General features: G+C 44.1%; 2 protein-coding genes and 1 long non-coding RNA gene across 3 annotated transcripts; all 3 read left to right on the top strand.

The window, feature by feature from the left end:
• Positions 1 to 1,354: 1,354 nt before the first annotated feature.
• mrps27 (mitochondrial ribosomal protein S27) lies at positions 1,355 to 11,042 on the top strand. The gene is made up of 11 exons (XM_031571090.1): positions 1,355 to 1,464; positions 1,927 to 2,004; positions 2,245 to 2,315; positions 2,686 to 2,744; positions 3,542 to 3,656; positions 4,578 to 4,656; positions 4,886 to 5,001; positions 5,677 to 5,779; positions 7,211 to 7,353; positions 9,248 to 9,424; positions 10,414 to 11,042. The coding sequence occupies exons 1-11, from the start codon at positions 1,389 to 1,391 to the stop codon at positions 10,660 to 10,662; spliced, it is 1,266 nt and encodes a 421-aa protein (XP_031426950.1). The 5' UTR covers positions 1,355 to 1,388; the 3' UTR covers positions 10,663 to 11,042.
• LOC122133045 lies at positions 7,666 to 8,494 on the top strand. The gene is made up of 2 exons (XR_006152510.1): positions 7,666 to 8,060; positions 8,098 to 8,494. It is a non-coding gene; the product is annotated as an uncharacterized LOC122133045 (long non-coding RNA).
• A 10,179-nt stretch (positions 11,043 to 21,221) lies between the features above and the next one.
• Positions 21,222 to 24,910, top strand: ptger4a (prostaglandin E receptor 4 (subtype EP4) a). The gene is made up of 2 exons (XM_012815107.3): positions 21,222 to 23,022; positions 24,324 to 24,910. The coding sequence occupies exons 1-2, from the start codon at positions 22,222 to 22,224 to the stop codon at positions 24,867 to 24,869; spliced, it is 1,347 nt and encodes a 448-aa protein (XP_012670561.2). The 5' UTR covers positions 21,222 to 22,221; the 3' UTR covers positions 24,870 to 24,910.
• The last annotated feature ends 1,567 nt before the right edge of the window (positions 24,911 to 26,477 follow it).

Genomic DNA, 26,477 nt, shown 5'->3' with positions numbered 1-26,477 from the left:
GGTCTTGCAGGGGCCTTGCTGTGTGTCCAGCCCAGGGGCCACAGGAAAGAGCCAGCACTCCTCACCTGATGCAATGGGAAGCAAGTGAGCTACCTGCTCCAGCGCCATGCCAAGATACCCGTGCGCCCGCTCCAGCTACCTGCTCCAGCGCCATGCCAAGATACCAGTGCGCCCGCTCCAGCTACCTGCTCCAGCTACCTGCCCCAGCGCCATGCCAAGATACCAGTGCGCCCGCTCCAGCTACCTGCTCCAGCTACCTGCCCCAGCGCCATGCCAAGATACCAGTGCGCCCGCTCCAGCTACCTGCTCCAGCTACCTGCTCCAGCGCCATGCCAAGATACCAGTGCGCCCGCTCCAGCTACCTGCTCCAGCGCCATGCCAAGATACCCGTGCGCCCGCTCCAGCTACCTGCTCCAGCGCCATGCCAAGATACCAGTGCGCCCGCTCCAGCTGGAGGAGGCAGCCGCCCGGGGTGCCCCAGAACCAACACTACCCCACTCTACAGGCTACCGGCCGCTTCCTGGCACCAAAGACCCAAGACCCCCAGGCTGGGTGGCACCAAAGTTTTGCATCGCCGCAGTGGCTGGAGAGCGTGCCCTTGGAGAGCGTGCCCATTATCGGATTGGACCTGCTGACTAAGTGGGGGGCGATGGTGGACGTGCCCAGAGGTCTAAGCTGGTTCCGGCGCTGAAGCCTTATCCCTTCACACTGCCGGAGAAGACAGCTCAGCGAGCAGAGGGGCTGCGACCTTCACCACACCAGTCCAGAGAGCTTTGAGTAACCATGCCTCGACCACACCAGCACAGAGAGCCATGCCTGTTGCTGTAAGTGATAAATGGTGGAAGTAACACAAATAGTTTGCTGTAAACGATAAATGTCAGTTGAATTGATTATCAGAGCAGTTTCAAACAGAATGTCAATCAAGGTTATCATGACAATTTATCACTCTATTTTTTATTTCATAGCCTTTACATTTTTACCCGTCGATTTTTCAACTCGCATGCATTTTCATCACCTTCCTTTATCAATTAAGTGTCGTTACCTCCACCCCTCTTAAGAGCGCTGCTCTTGAATCTTGCGAACATACTTAACTTCGCCAGGCAAAATAAATCCTTTCCTTGCAACAACAGTTCCCCCTACCGTTACCTAACAACATTATAGGCTGTACCACTCTACATGACGACATGAATTAACGTAAAAACAGATAAATCGATAAATAAGTCTGTTGTATACGTTGTGAAGCACTAAATTGATATGAATCAATTAAAGAGAGTTGTCCTATTTTAATCAAGAGTACCTTTGAATTAAAATGTGTTGTGGAGACGCACCCCCACCTAAGTACCGGTAAGTTGGACTGACTACCCCCGTAGCAATGGTATGGTCTAAACATGGCCGCCTCCGTCCTACAACGCTGTCTGTCGTCTGTCAATGTCGTCTTAAAATGTGGAACTCAGTCTTATTTAGGTGATTAATACGACAAAATCTTTACAAATTGATAACATCTGCATCGACACGTGTTTGGGTTGTCTTTGGTGGTGATTTGTTGTACTTACTTTTGATGCCGGGTTTAGTTAGCTTCTAGTTGTTGTTCTTGTAACGTTGTATATCTCTAACGTGGGGTTTGCTGGTACCTGGATGATGTATCGTCTTCCCTCAGTAACACACTGCTGGTTTAGGTGACATGTCGCCGTCAGGGCCGCTTGTCACTGGTCTGCTAAAGATGTGTTTGCAATTGCATATATTCAAAACCACCTTCAAAGATAATTGCAACTATCAGCATCGATGTACTGCTAGGTCATTCGAATACGTACTATTAGAACGTTAGTCGGTGCTCTGGGTAGCCTTTTCCCCAGACCTTTTAATCAGCTGGGTTTCAATCAATTAACTTGTTTTATTTGTTGTTGTTTTGTTTTGTTTTTTATTCAGCGCGGAGGTGTCTTCTGTCCGCTGCTTACACAGACAACAAACTATGGGACCAACGACATTCAGATCCTCAAAATCTCGGTATGCTCATCTGTCATATGAATGCTTGGATGCTAAAATTGCATTTTAACCACCTAAGGGGGATATTTCCACAAGCTAGCCTATTTATGATGGATGACTGTTCGGTAAAAAACACTGTTGACTGGTGGGGGCAGTGTTGTTAAACAATGTCAATATCTTTTGAAAAATCACTGGGTGTTTAGGTCACATTGATATCTGTACTGACTTGAGCTATATCGCTCTATTTTGCCTTTGCCACAGCCAAACTGGCAAACCTGATGGAAAGATCATATGAGCGGAAATTCCCTGTCAGTTCCCTGGCGATTGCACGGGTAGGTGAACTCTTTGATTGAACGCTTTTCAGCGCCACTGTGCTGTAAATATGTAGTATATGTAGGTGCAGATGTAGCCTGTATGGTGATCAAGAGTATAGAAACCGTTAAAAGATTCTAGCCAATCTAGTACAAGTTGAAATTCAATAATAAATCTAAATGCCCCCCTTTCTGCAATGCTCAACCAATCCTTTTCCCTGAAGCATATGCACATGCTCTTCTTTTTGCACACAGTAGTGTTGCTGTTTTTTTGCTGTTAGGATCATGTTTAACCACACACAGACACACACACACACACACACACACACACACACACACACACACAGAGATGGATGTCTATGGTGGGCTATAATTACCATGTTCTTCTTAGTTTGTAGACAATGTATCTTCAAGAGAAGAAGTTGATCAAGCAGAGTACTACTTGTATAGGTAAGCTCTGGTACCTATCACTAACACAACCAATGGATGAGTATCGAGGCTATTTTACAGCAACACTACTTGTATCCTGTGTTCTTATAATCTTATAAGTATATTCTATAATTCAGACTTAATCACTGAATCTTGTGTATAATTCAGACTTAATCACTGAATCTTGTGTTCTTAGCTTTCATGCGTATAATTCAGACTGAATCACTGAATCTTGTGTATAATTCAGACTTAATAGCTGAATCCTAATTCAGATTTAATAACTGAATCTTGTGTATAATTCAGATATAATCACTGAATCTTGTGTATAATTCAGATATAATCACTGAATCTTGTGTATAATTCAGACTTAATCACTGAATCTTGTGTATAATTCAGACTTAATAGCTGAATCCTAATTCAGACTAAATCACTGAATCTTGTGTATAATTCAGACTTAATCACTGAATCTTGTGTATAATTCAGACTTAATAGCTGAATCCTAATTCTGACTAAATCACTGAAACTTGTGTATAATTCAGACTTAATAACTGAATCTTGTGTATAATTCAGATTTAATCACTGAATCTTGTGTATAATTCAGACTTAATAACTAAATCTTGTGTATAATTCAGATTTAATAACTGAATCTTGTGTATAATTCAGACTGAATCACTGAATCCAGACTTAATAGCTGAATCCTAATTCAGACTGAATCACTGCATCTTGTTGGTAGCCATGCAGAGTTAGCTCTGCTGTGCTAATTGTTCTAAATGGACTGAAATAATTGTTGGCTAACGCTGCCTGCCACTGGTATTCAGGTTCCGACACAGCCCAAACTGCTGGTACCTGAGACCTTGGACCATCCACAGCTGGATCCGCCAGTGTCTGAAGTACGAAGCTCTGGACAAAGCCCTCCACACTATACAGAATAAGGCAAGTGTGTTAAGTACAGAGCTCTGGACAAAGCCCTCCACACTATACAGAATAAGGCAAGTGTGTGAAGTATGGAGCTCTGGACAAAGCCCTCCACACTATACAGAATAAGGCAAGTGTGTTAAGTATGGAGCTCTGGACAAAGCCCTCCACACTATACAGAATAAGGCAAGTGTGTGAAGTATGAAGCTCTGGACAAAGCCCTCCACACTATACAGAATAAGGCAAGTGTGTTAAGTACAGAGCTCTGGACAAAGCCCTCCACACTATACAGAATAAGGCAAGTGTGTTAAGTATGGAGCTCTGGACAAAGCCCTCCACACTATTAAGAATAAGGCAAGTGTGTTAAGTATGGAGCTCTGGACAAAGCCCTCCACACTATACAGAATAAGGCAAGTGTGTGAAGTACAGAGCTCTGGACAAAGCCCTCCACACTATACAGAATAAGGCAAGTGTGTGAAGTATGGAGCTCTGGACAAAGCCCTCCACACTATTAAGAATAAGGCAAGTGTGTTAAGTACAGAGCTCTGGACAAAGCCCTCCACACTATACAGAATAAGGGAAGGCTCCGCTGCCCTTCATGTTGGCTTCCTGTTTTGATCATTTGACACCTCAGAGCCCTCATCCTATTGGCTGCCGGTTCACATCAGATACTTGAATGGCTGTTTATGATGATGTGTGTCATGTTTTGAACTTCCTGAAACTGACACTACAGATTTGGTATTGTTTTTTGACAGGGTGTGTTATTAACAGTGTTGAGCCTTGCCCCAGGGCAGCTGTGGCTACTGATCTAGCTTACCACCACCGGTATGACTGTGTATGAATGACTACTGGACTCTGGACTCTGTAAAGCGACTTCGGGTATTTAGAGAAGCGCTATATAAGATTGAATTGATTGATTGATTGATTGCCATTTTACAGGTGCAATACGGAGTATTTCCTGACGACTACACCTTCAATCTAATAATTGATGCATTCCTAAAAAATGAAGACTACCAAAGTGAGTAGCAGCACATGCTAAAGAGTATATTAGCGTTTTGAATACGTGTGTAACCAGGGAGACAGTCTATGAGGTCACACTGTGAAACAGCTGTGTTCAAACACAAATGTTAAATGTTTCAAAATGTCCCTGGAAATTGAAGGTGAAAATGAACGACTGATACCAGAATGGGATTATTTCACTGAATTTGTGTGTGTGTGTGTGTGTGTGTGTGTGTTTGTGTTTGTAGGTGCGTGTTCTGTGGTGGAAGAGGTGATGCTCCAGGAGGCCTTTAACAGTCCCACCACTCAGATCCTTTCCTTGTTTGCCCTCACCAAACACCTCGCCCTCAAGCCAGGTCTCTCGGTGAGTACCCTCCGGCACCAGAACCCCTCACAGGGGAACAAGGTCATGAACCCTCCGCCTCCAGAGCCCCTCAGAGGGGAACATGGTCATGTCATTGTTTAAATCGTATGTTAAAATGTTAAAAAGTTTTCTATTATGCTTATGTTAATTCATTTTTATTTTATTGTATTATTATAGTTAGTTTTTAATATGTTGGCACTCTGAGATTCTTTTGAATGAAGAGTGCATTACAAATAAAATAAATTATTATTATTATTATTAAAAGGCACAATGCAGTATGGGAGGGATGACGGCTGTCAAGATGGCCACATATCCCTAGTGTTGTCTAAACACAACATTTTCATATTTTCATTTCAATTTTCTGTATTTCTTAAAGTCACATGTAGTGCCCCACCTTAGCATAATATCACTCGGGGTTACCATAGCAACGATAAAGAACAGCGATTGGCTTTTTGACCAGATGACTGTTTGTATGATGCCCATAGCTGACACCCTTCATGCAGATCTCTGTTCTGTAACACCATAATACAGATACAGTCTTTTAGTCCATAACTGTGTAAAAACAAGTTACATAGGCCTTTAAAAAAAAGATGTTACATGTAGATAAAACTAATGTTTATTTGCAGTGTATTGTAGTTCTTATTGAGGGTCTTGTTGACTTTGTGATGTGTGCAGTTGGAGGAGCAGAGAAATCTGGGAGCATCTCTATACCTCGCTGGTCTTCAGCAGGAGAACTCCCTGGGTGCGAGCGCTCAGTGCTTAGGCTGTGCTCTCATAGGTATGTGAAGCTTGTGTGTGTGTGTGTGTGTGTGTGTGTGGAAGTGTGTGTGTGTGGAAGTGTGTGAAGCTTGTGTGTGTGAAGCTTGTGTGTGGAAGTGTGTGAAGCTTGTGTGTGAAGCTTGTGAGTGTGGAAGTGTTTGAAGCTTGTGTGTGTGTGGAAGTGTTTGAAGCTTGTGTGTGTGTGGAAGTGTGTGAAGCTTGTGTGTGTGGAAGTGTGTGAAGCTTGTGTGTGTGTGAAGCTTGTGTGTGGAAGTGTGTGAAGCTTGTGTGTGTGGAAGTGTGTGTGTGTGTGTGGGGAAGTGTGTGAAGCTTGTGTGTGTGTGAAGTGTGTGAAGCTTGTGTGTGTGTGTGGAAGTGTGTGAAGCTTGTGTGTGTGTGTGTGTGTGAAGCTTGTGTGTGTGGAAGTGTGTGAAGCTTGTGTGTGTGGAAGTGTGTGAAGCTTGTGTGTGGGGAGGTGTGTGTGTGAAGCTTGTGTGTGTGGAAGTGTGTGAAGCTTGTGTGTGGAAGTGTGTGAAGCTTGTGTGTGTGTGTGTGAAGCTTGTGTGTGTGGAAGTGTGTGAAGCTTGTGTGTGTGGAAGTGTGTGAAGCTTGTGTGTGTGTGTGTGTGTGCGTGTGGGGAAGTGTGTGAAGCGTGTGTGTGGAAGTGTGTGAAGCTTGTGTGTGGAGGTGTGTGAAGCTTGTGTGTGTGTGGAAGTGTGTGTGTGTGTGTGTGTGTGGAAGTGTGTGAAGCTTGTGTGTGTGGAAGTGTTTGAAGCTTGTGTGTGTGTGGAAGTGTGTGGAAGTGTGTGAAGCTTGTGTGTGTGGAAGTGTGTGTAGCTTGAGTGTGTGGAAGTGTGTGAAGCTTGTGTGTGTGGAAGTGTGTGAAGCTTGTGTGTGTGTGGAAGTGTGTGAAGCTTGTGTGTGTGGAAGTGTGTGAAGCTTGTGTGTGTGGAAGTGTGTGAAGCTTGTGTGTGTGTGGAAGTGTGTGTGTGTGTGAAGCTTGTGTGTGTGTGAAGCTTGTGTGTGGAGGTGTGTGAAGCTTGTGTGCGTGGAAGTGTGTGAGGCTTGTGTGTGTGGAAGTGTGTGAAGCTTGTGTGTGTGGAAGTGTGTGAAGCTTGTGTGTGGAAGTGTGAAGCTTGTGTGTGTGGTAGTGCGTGAAGCTTGTGTGTGTGGAAGTGTGAAGCTTGTGTGTGGAAGTGTGTGAAGCTTGTGTGTGTGGAAGTGTGTGAAGCTTGTGTGTGTGGAAGTGTGAAGCTTGTGTGTGGAAGTGTGTGAAGCTTGTGTGTGTGGAAGTGTGTGAAGCTTGTGTGTGTGGAAGTGTGTGAAGCTTGTGTGTGTGTGTGTGTGTGTGTGTGTGAAGCTTGTGTGTGTGTGTGTGTGTGTGTGTGTGTGTGGTAGGGCAGGGCGGTTGACAGTTGTGTTAACTCGGCATCACGGGATCTGCCTGCAGGGAAGATGGAGATGACGCAGGGAATGCACTCGGTGTTCCGGCAGATGCCCCTGATGTGGACGCGCGGTTACCTGGCACGGGCCCTCGCCGTCATGGAGACGGTGTCCACAGGAACTGGGAATGTGAAAATATCCAAAGATGTTGTATGTACTCTCAACCACCGTCTCTCATGTTTAGATTCGACACTCATAGAGCCATAGGTGACAGTAGGGCTTCTTTGCAGTCTAATGTTCAACTGATCTCTGCATGTTGAGGGTATTGATGAACACATCAGTTTAATGTTCAACTGATCTGGGGCGACAGTGGTACAGGAGGTAGAGAAGTTGTTTAGTAATCAGAAGGTAATCAGAAGGTTGCTAGTTCGATTCCCTGTCAAAGTGTCCTTGAGCAAGACACTGAACCCCTAATTGCTCCTGATGTGCAGTGTGCCATCAGTGTAAATGTAAAATGTGTATACAAATGTGTATACATAAAAGCGTCTGCTAAATGACTAAATGTAAATGATCTCTGCATGTTGAGGTTATCAATGAACTGAAGGGAGAGGTGTATTTGATTAGCCAATCAGCAATGTCGCTTCTGGAGCAGTAAAGAGAGAGGTGTATTTGATTAGCCAATCGCAATGCCGCTTCAGGAGCACTGAAGGGAGAGGTGTATTTGATTGGCCTTCACCAGGATTGAGGGCGTGCCTTTAAGTGACATAGTGCCCCATTAAATATCAGATTATTTTAACAACATCACAAGTCACATGTTGCTGGGAGACAACACAAGTTTTGCTCCACTTGTTTGGTAATGGCAGAGCTCAGGGCTCAGGGTTAGTCTTTGCTGTTTGGTATTGAAGGAAAGCAGACAGGTCTGAGATCTGTTTGGCATTGAAGGAAAGCAGACAGGTCTGAGATCTGTTTGGCATTGAAGGAAAGCACACAGGTCTGAGATCTGTTTGGCATTGAAGGAAAGCAGACAGGTCTGAGATCTGTTTGGCATTGAAGGAAAGCACACGGGCTCTAAGCTGTTGTTATCAGCTGTCTTGACGTCATTCACGACACGAGCGATCCTTCTGCCCATCGGTGCTCCGGTGACAGGCTCGGTTGGACAGCGTTCAGAGGGGTAATGTGATTTCAGGGGCGTCTGGTCAGTCAGGGGGACACGGGGAAACACAGTGTGACATGGACAGAAAAGGCGGGAGAAGAATCAGTTGTGACAGAAAGAGTTCAAGATGAACGAATACAGAAGCAGAGATGGGGTTAGGCAGAACAGAAGAAGAAGAAGAAGAAGAAGGAGAAGGAGGAGGAGGAGGAAGGGTAAAATTGGAAAGAAGAAAGACAAAGAAGCAGATGAAAGGAGAGAAATGGGAAGACTTGAAGGGAGGAGGGTGGAGTGAAAGGGGGAGATGAGATGAAGGGAGGAGGGTGGAATGAAAGGGGGAGATGAGATGAAGGGAGGAGGGTGGAGTGAAAGAGGGAGATGAGATGAGCATCCAGACAGGATGGGAGACTTTACAGTCCAGTCCGGCGGGCGGGCGGTTGGGTGGGGGTCCGTCGGCTCGGAGCGACTGCTCAAGCCAAGTCCTTCTTCAGCAGCTGTGGGGTGGAAGATAAGGAGCTGTCTCCCAGCTCAAGTGACACAAACTCCCTCGCTCTGCAGTGCTTTATCTGCTGTCTGTCGTACACAAACAGAGGGCCGACGCCACTGATTTTGTAAACGACTGTGCTGCTGCAGACATCAATCCAAACGCAGACTTCCTGTGTAGGTTTAGGCTGGCGAGTAGAGGCAGTGATGGCCCGATACAGTTTGCCTGAGGTGTACACTGCTCATGACTACTTTGTAAATAAACGTCATCCTCTGCTTTTTAATCTTGCATCTAATTGAAGTTAATCTTTCCGATCTGAAGTTGTCAGATATCCTGACTTGTTTCATAAGGACTTCTGAAACATCAGTTTTGCCATCGTGTGTGTTTGTGTGTGTGTGTGTGTGTGTGTGTGTGTGTGTGTGTGTGTGTGTGTGTGTGTGTGTGTGTGTGTGTGTGTGTGTGTAACACAGCTGGATCGTGTGGAGGCTGTGCTTGAAGATCTCTCTGCCACGGCCCTGCCGGAGGCGTGTGAAGGAGAGGAGCAGCGCTCTGATAGCAGCTCGGACGAGGAGGCGCCTAAGATCACCCTGGACGAGGAGGATGAGCAGGAGAGGGCCAAGCTTCCTGAATACACTGCCACGTTCAAGGTTGGTTTATTCTAGCCCTAACCCAAGAACGCGTTAGAACGCGTGCAGTATCATTGAATGAGCTCAGAAAACGCGTGCAGTATCATTTCTTCTTACTTCTGCACAGGGCTTTCTGTCTTTCTGCGTCTGTGTCCTGGGCTAAAAATGGAGTAATTCTTGTGTTGTATAAACATCTCATGATCCTGAGCTGATCAGTCACATAGCTAGTGAAGAATGTGGCACACTCCCAAACTGGCGTGGATTTAATTAAAAGCCTGTTGTCTCAGTATGAACATATAATACCAAATGTTAATGCAGCAGTAAAACCTGTAACAACATTTGACAGTAGTACACCTGTAATGTCTGTAAATGTTAGTGTTACTAGGCCTCCTTAATATTTCACAGGTATATCAATCACAGGTCAATATGTCATCTTTTGTAATAATAATAATAATAATAATAATAATAATTCATTTAATTTGTAATGCACTCTTCATTCAGAAGAATCTCAGAGTGCCAGAATTTGTGGTTTCTAGTTTCCACATGCTTCAGATTACAGATTGCTTCAGATTACAGAATGCTGCAGATTACAGGCTGAATTGTCGGTGGTGAAGCAATTGGTGTGGTTACAAAACCCTTTTAGTATTTTCAAGCTTTTCAGAAAAATAGTATTTATTATAGCCTGTTTTAATTTCATAACATTAGATGAATTCGTATTTATAATTTTTTTTTCTATTTTCTGAAAACCCTTGAAAGACACAAAGGTTTATATTTTCTGAGATATTTTCGATGACTTGGCAGATGACCTTTTATAAAGCATCAGCATGAACCCATACATTTGGGAACCCTTGCAGAGCTGCGGAAGGGCCTAGCAAGGTCATAGGTCAAATCGACTGGAACACAAGGAGGAGATGGGGAGCCCGGTGACTTCAATTAAACTCTGTTGAATTGAATTGATCTGACTTGATTGAACCCAATTGAATCTTCACCACCCCACCCCCAAACCCCAGGCTCTGCGTGCCCAGCTCCAGGCCTCGGGGAAGGAGGACCCCACCTCTCTGGAGGCCCTGGCCGTCAGCGCGGCCCAGGGGCAGCTCCAGGCCGCCGAGCAGCCCGACATCGAGCAGCACCGGCTCACCGTGAGCGACTGGGAGGCCGAGCGGCGGCAGCTCATCCAGAGGGAGAAGGAGAGCAGGGAGAAGATGGAGCAGATCGCACAGGAGAGGAGGGCCACCGCCACCGCCACCGCCACCGCTTAGAGACTCCGAGGCTGGTCCAAGACATAGTTCATTATGTAATAAGAGATCAAAAAGCTTGGTTCTGTCATGTTCAGCATTGCTGTGTGGCAAAGAGCTCTACTGTACCGGCCTCCCTTAAGGCCCTATTGAAGGCGCTTAGTAGGGGAGGACATTGTGAATACCTTGCTCACAGTAATTGATGTCATGTTTGTTGGCTTTTTGTTTGTGTCCATAGATGATTAAAATGCAAAAGCAGCTGGAAATGTGTGTAATGTGGCTGTAATACCAGGCGTTTTGCAGTATGGTGTGATTATTTGAATTAAGCCTTTTGGTACCTCCTGTAAATAAACATGGCATCAGTAAATAAAGCTGTTAGCTCCTGGTTATCTCCTGGGATCACATGTTTGAGTTCAGTCTGAACATTTGTACCTGTGCATCTTTGTGCAAATCTACCAAAATGTTTTTTTTCCCCAGAGCTGCACATGAGAATTGCACAATGGCACCTAAGTGTGTGTAGCCTTGGTGAATACACACACACACACACACAAACATCTTCTGACATAAACAAACAGAACAGTACTTTTCCCCTCTGCTCTTACATAACACACTCCGTACCAATCCTCTCACGGCCGTGTGGTGAGATAACCGTCACCTCCCCAAACTCAACCAAGCCATGGTGTAGAAGTGGTTACTACCCCCTGTGTCTCTCCATGGCTGATGTGGGAACGGGAGTGTTTTTGCGAGTGGGTTTTTGCTGCTTTCGTAGAAGTGGTTACTACCTCCCCTGTGTCTCTCCATAGTTTTTGCTGCTTTCTTACCTCTGCTCTGATGGTGAATACACACACACACACACACACACACACACACACACACCCCTGTGTCTCTCCATGGCTGATGTGGGAACGGGATCGTTTTTGCGAGTGGGTTTTTGCTGCTCTCGTACCTCTCCTCTGATGGTGAATACAGCTGCATATTTCTCTTATCTGTGAACCACAGCAAAGCAAAAGAACCCAAACTGCTTTAGATCAGCAATGGCCAGTGTTACGCTCCTCGTAGTCACATCCTGAGAAATGCCACTGTTTTTCACAAAGGCTACTTGTGTGCGGAGGTTCTTATCATCCTCTTCTCAACAATACCCAGTATTTGCCCCCTCTGCAGCGACCCCAGTCTTTTCATTCGCACCGTATTTCTACAATCTTATGGTCATATCAGCTCAGCTCGGAGTCCAGCTACTCTCACCCTGAGATGAAGGCAGTTTAGGCCTTTAGGCAGTTATTTAAAACTTTATTACACTTTACACTTTATTTAACACTTTAAATATTAACTATAATATCTAGTTATTAACTATAACTATTCTCCTCACCCGGAGATGAAGGCATAGCCTTTAGGCAGTTATATAAAACAACTTAAGCTATTTTTTCATTCATGAATTGCATGTATTTGCATAACTATCATGCACTTGTATTCAGATGTACCCTCAAAGAATCCTTAAGGGTCAGCCATCTTGAATGTACTGCATTATTCATTCCAGTCAGGACCCCCAAAGAATGTATAGATTCTGAAAGCTTGGCTAATACCCAGCTGCTCATGAAAGGATGGATGGAGACGGGAGTGTTTCTCCCGTGAATACTAATCAGTAAGTCCTCTTGGATGGCAGAGCTGTTGAACATTCACTTGGAGTCCCTGAGAGAGTTGGTGGTATGCAGGGGATATGAAAGTATGAGTCGATCGGCTTCCAAGTCACAAACAACAGCTATTGTGTGTCAGGGACCCTTCTCGTCAGGGGTATCGCCAGTTCTATCTCTGCTGCCCGTGCAGAAGGCCAGCGTCTGCTGCAAACCACCATGTTCCCACGCTCTTGGAAAAGACACTTACTTTAGAATCTCAACTTTACATGTGTCATGAAAAAGGTTTATGATGGGGTATTATTTTTGTTGTCTCTGTTGGTTGTCTGTTTTTTTTGTGAAATTGTTCACATCCCATACAGTCCTGTTTTAGGAGTAGACATATTTTGTGTCATGGTGTGGATAAATGTCCTCGTTTTAAACTTTTGGTTTCAAGAGAGCATAATTAAGTTTTGACAACCATCAAGAGAGTTTCAAAAAGTGGACTTGGAAAAAAACACGCAAAACTTCAGGAATGTTATCTTTGACAGGGTGTGGGAACGGTCTGCAGTGTTTTTGAACGAAAAGTAAGCTTCGGCCCAGTTCATAAACACAAACATTGGCAAAAACATTGGCTCATATTGTGCAATATGAGATCACACATCCATCTACACTATGATTAATGACTTTACGTAAAGGTTAAAGCTCAAATTTGATTATGATTTTGATCTTTGATTTTATAATGAAAAACATTAAGGGAGAAAGACCAGAACTGGAAATCACAGAACCAGGGCAGTCCCCATCACACAGGACCCTTTAACCAGAGCAGTCCCCATCACACACACACACACACACACACACACACAGGACCCTTTAATCAGGGCAGTCCCCATCACACAGGACCCTTTAACCAGAGCAGTCCCCATCACACAGGACCCTTTAACCAGAGCAGTCCCCATCACACACACACACACACACACACACACAGGACCTATTAACCAGGGCAGTCCCCATCACACACACACACACACACACACACACAGGACCCTTTAACCAGAGCAGTCCCCATCACACACACACACACACACACACACACACACACAGGATCTATTAACCAGGGCAGTCCCCATCACACAGGACCCTTTAACCAGAGCAGTCCCCATCACACACACACACACACACACACACACACACACACACAGGACCTATTAACCAGGGCAGTCCCCATCACACAGGACCCTTTAACCAGAGCAGTCCCCATCACACACACACACACACACAGGACCCTTTAACCAGAGCAGTCCCCATCACACACACACACACACACACACAGGATCTATTAACCAGGGCAGTCCCCATCACACAGGACCCTTTTACCAGGGCAGTCCCCATCACACATACACACACACACACACACACACACACACACACACACAGGACCCTTTTACCAGGGCAGTCCCCATCACACACACACACACACACACACACACACACACACACACACACACACAGGACCCTTTAATCAGGGCAGTCCCCATCACACACATACACACACACACACACACACACACACAGGACCCTTTAACCAGAGCAGTCCCCATCACACAGGACCCTTTAACTGGAGCAGTTCCCATCACACACACACACACACACACACACACACAGGACCCTTTAACCAGAGCAGTCCCCATCACGCAGGATTTTGAAAGGTGGTGTTTCAAAGGTATTTTCTAACCTTTTACACTCAGCCATTAATCAAAGCAAATATTGATCTATTGGCTGCACTCTGTTGCCTTACATGTTCCTAGACCCCCATCCCCCCACCACACACAAACACAAACCTGCACACACACACACACACACGGAAAAAGCTGATGTGTTTGACCAGCTAATGGCTTTGCAGAACTCGCTCCCCAAAATGGAGAGAGTGTGTGTGTGTGTCTGTGTGTGTGTGTGTGTGTGTGTGTGTGTGTGTGTGTGTGTGTGTGTGTGTGTGGTCAGATGCCCTTTCATGGTAATGAAGGAGGGGAGACATGGATTTGAGCTCAATTCAAGCTGTCAGAAAGACAAATACAGAAATACATAAACCAGGCGCATGATGAGTGGCTCGAATGACTGTCAATCTAATGGAGAGGGGGCGGGACACACAGAGAAACCAGCCAACAGAAATGGACTGAAATTAGAGTAATGAAATCATAAATGTAATGAGGTTAGTGATTCACCCTGTTTATTCATTATTTATTAAATCTATTTCAATTAAGGTATTACCTCCGCCAAGGCGTTTTTAGTGTTTTCAGTTTGGTTTGTTTGTTTGTCTGACGGTCAGCAGGATTATGCAAAAACTACCAGGCCGGATTTTCCTGAAACTCGGTGGTTGGTTGTAGCTTCGGCCAAGGAAGGTAGAGTATCCGAATCAAGGGCCGGCTCCACAAAAGGTACCCTTAGAAATTCATATAAAAAAAAATGTAAGTATTTTATTATTATATATTATATTATATTAATATATTATTTATGTTATACTTTTTGAAAGTTGATGTGTGTCCAGTGTCTAGGAACTCTCGAGCAGTAATCCACGACTTCCTGTTTCACTGGGATATAATCATGAGGTCACACAGAGGTCAAATCCCCTCATTCAACCTTCAACATGGGAAGATAAGACACACACACATGGGAAGATAAGACACACACACATGGGAAGATAAGACACACACACATGAGAAGATAAGACACACACACACACATGGGGGAAAGATAAGAGACACACACACACACACACATGAGGGAAAGATAAGACACACACACATGGGGGGAAAGGTAAGACACACACACACACACACACACATGGGGGAAAGATAAGACACACACACACACACACACACATGGGGGAAAGATAAGACACACACACATGGGGGAAAGATAAGACACACACACACATGGGGGAAAGATAAGAGACACACACACACACACACACACATGGGGGAAAGATACGACACACACACATGGGGGAAAGATAAGAGACACACACACACACACACACAGACATGGGGGAAAGATAAGACTCACACACACACACACACACACACACACACATGGGGGAAAGATAAGACACACACACATGGGGGAAAGATAAGACACACACACACACATGGGGGAAGATAAGACACACACACACACACACATGGGGGAAAGATAAGACACAAACACACACACACACACACATGGGGGAAAGATAAGACACACACACACACACACATGGGGGAAGGATAAGACACACACACATGGGGGAAAGATAAGAGACACACACACACATGGGGGAAAGATAAGACACACACACACACACACACATGGGGGAAAGATAAGACACACACACATGGGGAAGATAAGACACACACACACACACACATGGGGGAAAGATAAGACTCACACACACACACACATGGGGGAAAGATAAGACACACACACACACACACACACACATGGGGGAAGATAACACACACACACATGGGGGAAAGATAAGACACACACACACACACATGGGGGGGAAAGATAAGAGACACACACACACACATGGGGGAAGATAAGAGACACACACATGGGGGAAGATAAGAGAACACACACATGAGAAAGATAAGACACACACACACACACACACACATGGGGGAAAGATAAGATAAGAGACACACACATGAGAAGATGAGACACACACACACATGGGGGAAAGATAAGAGACACACACACACACACACACATGGGGGAAGATAAGACACACACACACACATGGGGGAAAGATAAGAGAACACACACATGGGGGAAAGATAAGACACACACACATGAGAAGATAAGACACACACACACATGGGGGAAAGATAAGACACACACACACAGGGGAAAGATAAGACACACACACACACACACACACACACACATGGGGGAAGATAAGAGACACACACACACACACACACACACATGGGGGAAAGATAAGACACACACACATGGGAAGATAAGAGACACACACACACACACACATGGGGGAAAGATAAGACACACACACATGGGAAGATAAGAGACACACACACACACACACACATGGGGGAAGATAAGAGACACACACACACACACGGGGGGAAGTGTGTTGACCTTCATAAGTCAGGGAATTGCTATTAAAAAAAAACCGCCCATATCTACCATTTTTGAAAAAAATTGAGAAGTTCAATTCAACTGGAACTGTTAGAAACTGGAAGAGGACCCATGTGTATAATGCACACACACACACACACACACAGTGAGGAGGATGGAAGAGGACCCAAGTGTATAATACACACACACACACACACACACACACACACACACACACAGTGAGGAGGATGGAAGAGGACCCAAGTGTATAATGCACACACACACACACAGGTTTGGAGTTTGCTAATGGGACTAAAACTGGAACTGTGTTCTATGGTCAGATGAAATGAATATTGAGCTTTTTGGTCACAAACACTCAAGGTGGGTTTGGTGTAAAAAGAATGATGACTACTGAAAAGAAACTGATCTCAACTGTTTAGTATGGTGGAGCTCTGTGATGCTGTGTGTGTGTGTGTGTGTGTGTGTGTGTGTGTGTGTGTGTGTGTGTGTGTGTGTGTGTGTGTGTGTGTGTGTGTGTGTGTGTGTGTGTGTGTGTGTGTGTGTGTGTGTGTGGAGCTCTGTGATGCTGTGTGTGTGTGTGTGTGTGTGTGTGTGTGTGTGTGTGTGTGTGTGTGTGTGTGTGTGTGGAGCTCTGTGATGCTGTGTGTGTGTGTGTGTGTGTGTGTGTGTGTGTGTGTGTGTGTGGAGCTCTGTGATGCTGTGGGTTGTGTGTGTGTGCTGTGGGTTGTTTGTGTGTGTCTGTGTGTGTGTGTGTGTGTGTGTGGAGCTCTGTGATGCTGTGGGTTGTTTGTGTGTGTGTGTGTGTGTGTGTGTGTGTGTGTGTGTGTGTGTGTGTGTGTGTGTGTGTGTGTGTGTGGAGCTCTGTGATGCTGTGGGTTGTTTGTGTGTGTGTGTGTGTGTGTGTGTGGAGCGCTGTGATGCTATGGGTTGTTTGTGTGTGTGTGTGTGTGTGTGTGTGTGTGTGTGTGTGTGGAGCTCTGTGATGCTGTGGGTTGATTGTGTGTGTGTGTGTGTGTGTGTGTGTGTGTGTGTGTGTGTGTGTGTGTGTGTGGAGCGCTGTGATGCTGTGGGTTGTTTAGTATGGTGGAGCTCTGTCCCCGGCCCTGGGAGCCTCATCCTCATTCATCAGTTCCAATGCTGGGTATTACAGTAATGTTTGTCAGCTCACATGTCAACTCAATTCAACTGACACACTGTTTCCCTGCAATAATATTGCGGTCCTTTTCGTTTATGTACAGAATACTCACATAGTTTGTGTTTAACTAAATCTACAAGAACTACACCAACAAATAGCCCTCAAGCCTTCATGTATTATTTAACTCATATCAGCTTGCAGCAATGCATCACTAGTCCATTACAACGACATTCTGCATGGAAAAAGGAGAGCTGAAGGGTTCTTTCCATGAACATCTATTTCATCAACTTGCTCACCTGTGCTGGGGCTGTTTGGAGAAGCGAGAGCTGAAAGAGAGTGAGTGTGTGTGTGTGTGTGTGTGTGTGTGTGTGTGTGTGTGTGTGTGTGGGTGTGTGTGTGTGTGTGTGTGTGTGTGTGTGTGTGTGTGTGTGTGTGTGTGTGTGTGTGTGTGTGTGTGTGTGTGTGTGTGTGTGTGTGTGTGCATCAGCTTTCTCTGGCTGACTCAGCACTCCTCACATCTTCTGCACTGCAGGCCAGGTGTGCAAACATCCATCCAGTAGAGATAGGGCATGAGAGGGCATGACCCTTTTGTTTGTCCGCAGCACTGATGATTTTAAGTCACATTTGAGAGATAAAAAAGAGATTGTTGAGAGCGAGAGAACGGGAGAGAGAGTTGAAAGTGCTCTAGTGCATTTTAAAGTTAATTTGGCTTTATTTTCATTCATTTTATACTGTAGCAATGCAGAGACAATCGTCTGGCCTTTTTGGAAATACTACCCTCTCCAACCAGTTAGCTTTGAAAACTGGAACCTCAAGAATAGATTTGGCTTTTGACGAACAGCAGCGATTAAAGGTTAGCATCCACAATGCTACGGTAAAGGAAAACCGAGATATTTTAAAAGACCTCATTAAGATTTAGATGTATAGAAGTGAAAAAGTGCTCAGTATTTCAAAGAGATCAAGCTCTGGGCTCTTCCCCTTAAGAGGTCAAGCTCCTCGGGTTATGCCTAAAGGACTCATGATGGTACCTTTCTGACCCTTTCCACATTTAGGGTAGGAAAGACCCCAAGCAAACCCTGGTTAAACCCCTGGTTAAACCCCTGGTTAAACCACTGGTTAAACCCCTGGTTAAACCCCTGGTTAAACCCTGGTTTTTAAGACTTGGAGTCCATGAGAGAGCGCTAATGCGGTGTAATGATGCAGGTAGCCTGTGGGTGGAGCCACTGATCCAAAGTGGGTGTGAGAGTCCTCCTCTCTCCCCTGTGCTCTCAAGCCCTTATGGCCATCTTATATCAATATGGCACCTGCTTATATGTTTGTGTGTAAATAACACTTTAGCGAGTAATTTAGCGAGTAAATCATTTATTTCGTAAGAAACCGTCGTTCACCAATGGCTGTGCATGGCCTCAGAACAGATAGGTGGAGGAGGAGGACATGTTGCTTGAGGGGCTTTTGTCCACTAAACCTGATTTGTGAGCCTGTTTGATGCTGAACATATGGCACAGTAAGAGACCTAATGTCATGTCTGAGAGTATATATGCTCACATACAGCTGACAACCGGAAGTGAACCTGGTGCTTTTCAACCCACAGAATCACATTACGGTGACAGAGCAGGACCCGTCCTGATTGGATTACCAAACAAGTCATCACTGGGGTAGCACAGTCTGGGTAAGTGTCTCTCGTCTTCTTCGCCTCCGTAGTCATAATTCATCATCGTCATCATCATCATCATCATCATCCTGAATTAAAACGTGTGTTTTCCCCATGTGTCCTCCTCCACCCCTCTCTCCTCCTCCGCCACCTGGTTTTCTTCTTCTTCTTCTTCATCGTCATCGTAAGTAATCATCATCATCATGAACGAGATAACGATCGCAATCATGAAGGACAGTGTTTGTTCCTCTCTAGACTATTAAAATCTTGAATGCGAAGTACATTTTACATGTAGACCATCAACTCATTTTGAACACTGACTGATTACTACTTTAATAGCAGAGTGTGTGTGTTCTGCCTACGTGTGCCTGTGTGTGAGTGTGTGAGTGAGTGTGAGTGTGTGTGTGTGTGAGTGTGTGTTTTCAGCCTACGTGTGCCTGTGTGTGAGTGTGTGTGTGTGAGTGTGAGTCTGGTGTGTGTGTGTGTGTATGTGAATGTCAGTGGGACATTTGTGTTAGAGAATAACTGCCCTGCACTTTGTTAGATGATGTGTTTTGCTCATCCAACAGGTGGTTGGATGTACAAGGGCTGAGAACTAAAAAGGGGAGACTGAACTTCAGAATACTGTTTTTGTGTGTTGTGAGGAAATTCTGTTTACCATTTATACAAAAATGTTAGCAATGTTCTATTACATCAGCTAGCTTGTACATAGAATAGAATAGAATAGAAAAGCCTTTATTGTCATTGTATTTATACAACGAAATTTTGAGTGCTTCTCCTGTTGGTGTGACGAGGGACAACATATAACACAACAACAACATATAACATAACAATACTACAACTATCCAAAAACAGTAGGAACAGCCCCCCAAAAAATATATATATACATTAAGAGTAGAACAAAGTGCGGTGGCATAGACTAAAGTACTTCAATAAATACATCAATTTTGCATCAATCAGCTTTGTTTATGCACATGTGTAAGGTGCCTGAGATGGTATGTGACTTGTAGTCATAACAGCTCATACTAATACATGTGTATTATTATTATTATTATTATTATTATTATTATTATTATTACTAGATGTGTCTTTACTTTTGTTATTATCTTCATCAAAGTACTCATTGTGGAAGCGAATGAGAGCCGTTCTACTCAGATATGGTGTTGCTTGTTCTCTATGTTTACATGTGTTTTTCCAGTGACCACCCATATCTCTGTCATAAACCCATTACAGTTGAGAGGAATTCATATATAAATCCATATTTAGCCTTCCGCCCCATGTTAGTCTTCATACACACACACACACACAGTGAGAGAGACAGAGAAAGAGAGGGAGTGAGAGAGAGAGAGAAAGAATGAGAGAAAGAGAGGGAGAGAGAAAGAGAGGGAGTGAGAGAGAGAGGGAGTGAGAGATAGAGAGAGAGGGAGTGAGAGATAGAGAAAGAGAGGAAGTGAGAGAGAGAGGGAGTGAGAGAGAGCGGGAGTAAGAGAGGGAGATAGAGAGAAAGAGAGGAGTGAGAGAGAGAGAGAGAGAGAGTGAGAGAGAGAGACTTCATTGACGCTTGTCCAAATAGTTAACATGTGACTCTATCAGTGGTCACCTCTGTAGTGGCAAGGCACAAGTCACCATCTCTTGAAAAGAGAAACAAATTCATATATCACATGAAATCAAAATCTCATTAAATGTTCAAAATTTGATCTTTCAGAATAGTTTAGCAGATTAGTTCTATGGGAAACTCCCACAAACGTTCACTTCAACATTAACATCACTGTGTAATCACATGACCTGACAAACTAAACGTCAGTGCCTTGACTAAAAGAATTCAGCCTCAAGCATATCTAATTATATGCAGAGAACTCCCATCAATTTCACCACAAACCCCACATTTTGATTTCACTTCAAATATATGGATAAACATTACATTGGAGAGCAACTTCAAAGGAGAAAAGATTGGAATGGCAACGATTCTTTTCACTTGGCTGACAGCCCCATAAATCTGCCTTTACTTGTTGGTAAATAGAGAGGAATAATTGTATTCTACTCAGAGTGGTTGTTATGGCTCGAAATAGAAGGGCCTTCAGCGATTAAAAAGCCAGGTGATAATTTGAAACCTCAGCTCTTTTTATACGGCACAAGAATTTGTGGCTGCAGGTTTTTTTCCCTCCCCTCATTTTTTCCTTACAAGAAAATACATATCAGATGTGGAGCGCTTCATTAACAAAGTTGAGGTTGTAATTATAAGAGTCTACAAGAGATGGTCAAGCTACTTAATAGCCTCATAGAAGGTTGCTTGAAAGTCTAGAAATATGCCTTCATAACTTGTAACGTAATTTATTTGAAACAGTGGGTTTCAGGTTTTTCTTTAAAACAGGCCTCTCACCATGTCCCAGTAGGGGGTATTGTGACAGCAATATAAAGCATTCAAAAGTTACAGAGTTACAATAAGTACGAGCTAAAAATATTAATAGCTGAGTGTATACATAGAATTATAAATTGTAAACACTGTTAAACTACAGATCTAGAAATACACGATATGTAAAGAAAGTCTGTTTTAGTCTGAATTACCAAAGTGTGCTTCTCCGTGAAGATATGACACAGGTCGTGTTCCTGCCAGATCATGGAAAACCTTGGGGATTTGTGCAGTTTCATTACGTGCTAACAAACAACAATAATTGTCGCTTGGCTCGATCTTATGTTCTACGGTAGGTGACTTTCGTGTTAAATAGCCTGTCCTCAGAGAGGGGGTCAGGGCGGAGTAGAGAGGAGGTTAAATGCCGAGGGGGGTTATTTTTCTTTTCTTTTCTTTTTTTTGAAGAGCCGGTACAGTGGCTTATCTCGTGGTGGGAAATGAGACAAGTCACCCCTCCATCGGTGCGCTCAGAGATCCAATGCACGAGAGAGCGAGACGACCGGTAAAAATGACTTTTACAAGTGGACATGAATCTTCAGCCACTACTTTGCGTGGAGAGCTGGGAAGAACATTTAAATGCACTCTTCACACATTTCTCCAAAAACAGTGATATGTGCTGTTGTCCTTTTCCGCGTTCTTAAGAATGGAAGAAACTAGTGTGAGTAACACTACCGTGTCCTCGCGGAGCATGATACCGACCATTCCCTCGGTGATGTTCATCTTTGGGGTGGTGGGCAACGTCATAGCCATCGTTGTGCTTTGCAAATCCAGAAAGGAGCAGAAAGAGACAACGTTTTACACTTTAGTGTGTGGGCTTGCTGTTACGGATCTTTTGGGAACCATCTTAGCCAGCCCCGTCACCATCGCTACATATGTCAAAGGCTCGTGGCCGGACGGGGACCCGCTCTGCCAATATTTCGGATTTGTCTTGCTTTTCTTTTCATTGGCCGGACTTAGTTTAATATGTGCTATGTCGATAGAGAGATACCTGGCAATCAACCATGCTTATTTTTACAATGAATATGTCAATCAGAAACTGGCAGGCTTCACACTCTTCGGCATATATGTATCCAACATACTTTTCTGCGCGTTACCCAGCATGGGCTTTGGAGAGGTGAAAATGCAGTACCCGCAAACCTGGTGTTTCATTGACTGGAGGAGTAACGTGACGACGAACGCAGTCTACTCGTACATGTACGCGGGGTTCAGCTCTGTCCTCATCCTAGTTACGGTGATCTGTAACGTGCTGGTGTGCGGGGCTCTGATCCGAATGCACCGGAGATTCGTGCGGAGGATGTCGCTCGGGAATGAACCGGGACGCAGCAGCGGCTCAGATATCGGGAAAAGACGCAGCTTCGGTCGCTTGGCGGGTGCAGAAATCCAAATGGTCATACTGCTGATTTGCACGTCTGTCGTCATCCTAATTTGTTCAATTCCTCTTGTTGTAAGTGTCCAATAAATGGTGCTTAACTTTAAGCACACTTACGCAAACATAAACATGTATATTTTTCAGGATACCCCCATTTAGGCAAACACGGCGGTTTAGCTGTGGCTGAAACGCAGAACCACCTACTTATCATCAGGCCACATGTATACTGTCATAACTATCAAGAATTTGAGTGTGTTACTGTAAAACGTACCCAATAACATGTAACACCAGTTGGTTGAATAGGGTGGGGAGTAACAGTTCCTTACACTTTAAGCAAGTTTTCCGATATCTTTAGAACTCTATTTTACTTCAAACTCTCAGTAAAGGTCGTTTGTTTGTTGTTTGGCTTCCTTCATGACATTGGTGATTTACAGCAGGCAGATAACAGTTATTGAGTTTGAATAGAAAGCACTGGAAGTCATGTGTTTGCATTGCAGTAGGGATAAATGTTTCCACATTCTAGGAATGTTAAGAGGCTATCAGAAACGCATGAAAAGTCCTCACGCAGTCAAATGTGGCTTAGGGATTTGTTGAGGGAAAGTGCAAGAAAAACAGAAAATAATTACGTCTGCATCCATACCCACACACACATGCAGACACACACACACACACACACACACACAGAAACTTGCTCAGATCTTATTGTGAAATAGATTTAAGGTTCTTCCAGGCTTCGGTCTTGGAGTAGTTTGGTCGTGGAGTTGCGTTGCCCATAAGTCTTAGAAAAGCAGATGGCTGTTCTTTTGGCAGATATCAGTCCTGTTGTTTGCGACTCAACAGGAAGAATCCCTATTGTGTCTGATGATGTCATGTCACTAAATCTGTCGGAAGACCTAAAAAACACACAATGTTACAGTAACATTGTCTCCAAAATTGATCAGTTCAACCCATGTTATTTTGACGTCTGCGAAATAGGTTCGCATTCAAAAATGGCATTCTCTTGAAGTTATTCTGTGTAGCACATTCTTGTCTTATCCGTCAGATATGTGCTCGTACTTGTTGTGAGGGATTACAGCAGCAAAAAGGAAACAACTCTCTTCCCTCCAAGAGAAACGCTAGGGCTGTGGTCATACAGTACCATGTTCAGTTATCTAATGATAAGTTTCTAGACAAATGCTTGCTTTGTCTTTTTATGTTAACATCACACTGTGTCAAGTGTCTGTCCAGCCGTCAGTGTTGGATCTCCATGATCCATTGTGATAAGCATGCTGCGTTAGTCACTACTTCAGTCTACATATCCAATCAATGCTCTCTGTTCATTTGGTTTATCCAACCAGTTTCTCCTGTTGATTGTTCTCCCCATGGTTTCACACCAGGCCCAGGTGTTCATCAACCAGCTGTACCTGACAGAGGTGGAGAAGAGGATTGAGAAGAACCCTGATCTCCAAGCCATCCGGATTGCCTCAGTCAACCCCATCCTTGACCCTTGGATATACATCCTGCTTAGGAAAGCTGTGCTCCTGAAGCTTATCCAGCACATCAAGTGCCTCTTCTGCAAGGTGGGGGCCTGTCACCCAGGGCAACAGGGGGGCCGCCAGGGGACCTTCCACTGCCGGGACGGGGGGTCCCAGCAGCAGCTGTCGTCCATCATCTCACGGGACGGGGGGTCCCTGGCCTCTCGCGACCTGAGGGAGGTGAGCAGCACCTCTCAGACCCTCCTGTACCTGCCGGAGGGCTCCGAGGGCTCCACCTGGCAGGCGGAGGGGCCCCCTGTCCGTAAACCTCACCGTTCCAAATGCCCCTCCCCGGAGGCAGAGGAAGGGGCGAGTCCCATCCCAGATGAGGCGTCGTCGGAGGGGAAGGAGCAGCCTCTGAATGGGGCTCGTGTGGGCTATCAGACATTCCAGAAGGAGAGCATCTGAGATGTGCAGGAGAACTAAAAAAAAAAAAAAACACTGAAAAACTACAGAACTTTTTGCACTTCCTCTGTCCTCACCCCCTAACCCCCACCCCACACCCCAAACCCCCCGACAAACACACACACACACACACACACACACACACACACACACTCAGCCAGACACACACACACACACACACTCACTGACGACTTCTGTTACATATGCACATACTCATAAGCAGACTAACCCCGACTCGAAGGCAGCTGAATAAAGTCCATCCATAAACTACATTTGGCTCAGGAGGGTCAGACTCCTCAGATTGTTGGATACTGGATATCAGATACTTTTATACCTATTTGTGTCATCTACTTAAACGTCTATATATCATAATATGAATTATGTTCAGGAGGGCTCTTGACTGAGGATGACTGAATCGTTTAGTTGGCCTGTTTGGTATCTCCGTGTACTGGGGTAGAGACACTGAGGCAGATGTAGGCTCCTTTTGTTGTACACTTGTACACTTGTACATAACACTCGTCCTAAATATGTCAGAGTCACCAAACTAACCATGTGTCATTGTGCAGGTGCCCTTACACTACTTAACCTGTATGGATGGATATCTCTGTATAGTGGTTTTACTGAGATTCTGTAAGTGAATAAAACTCTGTAAATAATATCTCACCCTGTTGTTTGTACAGTATGTGTTGAAGGGAGTGTATTCGAGTTTTTGTGCTGGTTCGTTTACAGCTTCCTTTTCAGGCCCGTTTCTATTCATTGGGAGATGGGAAATGGTTGAGGTAGATGGGAAATGGTTGATAGTATATTTCTTAGTATATTAAGGTTATTATTTGACATGAAATACAATTATAATTTAAAGATAACTTCTTTATCTACCTGACGCCTTTAGGTAATTTATTTAGTTATTAGGGTTAATACTATACATTAGATAGGTAGTAAACAAGCATTAATACTATACATTAGATAGTTAGTAAACAAGTAAACAAGCATTAATACTATATATTAGATAGGTAGTGAACAAGCATTATTAGATAGGTAGTAAACAGTAAACAACCATTAATAATACTATACATTAGATAGGTAGTAAACAAGTAAACAAGCATTAATACCATACATTAGATAGGTAGTAAACAAGCATTAATACTATACACTAGATAGGTAGTAAACAAGCATTAATACTATACATTAGATAGGTAGTAAACAAGTAAACAAGCATTAATACTATACACTAGATAGGTAGTAAATAAGCATTAATACTATACATTAGATAGGTAGTAAACAGTAAACAAGCATTAATACTATACATTAGATAGGTAGTAAACAAGCATTACTACTATACATTAGATAGGAAGTAAACAAACATTAATACTATACACTAGATAGGTATTAAACAAGCATTAATACTATACATTAGATAGGAAGTAAACAAAGCATTAATACTATACATTAGATAGGTAGTAAACAGTAAACAAGCATTAATACTATACATTAGATAGGTAGTAAACAGTAAACAAGCATTAATACTATACATTAGATAGGTAGTAAACAAGTAAACAAGCATTAATACTATACAATAGATAGGAAGTAAACAAAGCATTAATACTACACATT

The sequence above is a fragment of the Clupea harengus genome, chromosome 7 (assembly GCF_900700415.2).
Source record: "Clupea harengus chromosome 7, Ch_v2.0.2, whole genome shotgun sequence".
Taxonomy (NCBI): Eukaryota; Metazoa; Chordata; class Actinopteri; order Clupeiformes; family Clupeidae; genus Clupea; species Clupea harengus.
Note: the sequence above shows the minus strand (reverse complement) of the source record. Positions and strands in the feature narration are given on the sequence as shown.

Excerpts from the sequence above, each read along its gene's own strand:
- mrps27 (XM_031571090.1), top strand. The coding sequence starts at position 1,389 with ATGGCCGCCTCCGTCCTACAACGCTGTCTGTCGTCTGTCAATGTCGTC. Across the intron at positions 5,780-7,210 it reads CTTAGGCTGTGCTCTCATAG|GGAAGATGGAGATGACGCAG; the intron begins GTATGTGAAGCT and ends ATCTGCCTGCAG. Across the intron at positions 9,425-10,413 it reads AATACACTGCCACGTTCAAG|GCTCTGCGTGCCCAGCTCCA; the intron begins GTTGGTTTATTC and ends CCCAAACCCCAG.
- ptger4a (XM_012815107.3), top strand. The coding sequence starts at position 22,222 with ATGGAAGAAACTAGTGTGAGTAACACTACCGTGTCCTCGCGGAGCATG. Across the intron at positions 23,023-24,323 it reads TTTGTTCAATTCCTCTTGTT|GCCCAGGTGTTCATCAACCA; the intron begins GTAAGTGTCCAA and ends GTTTCACACCAG.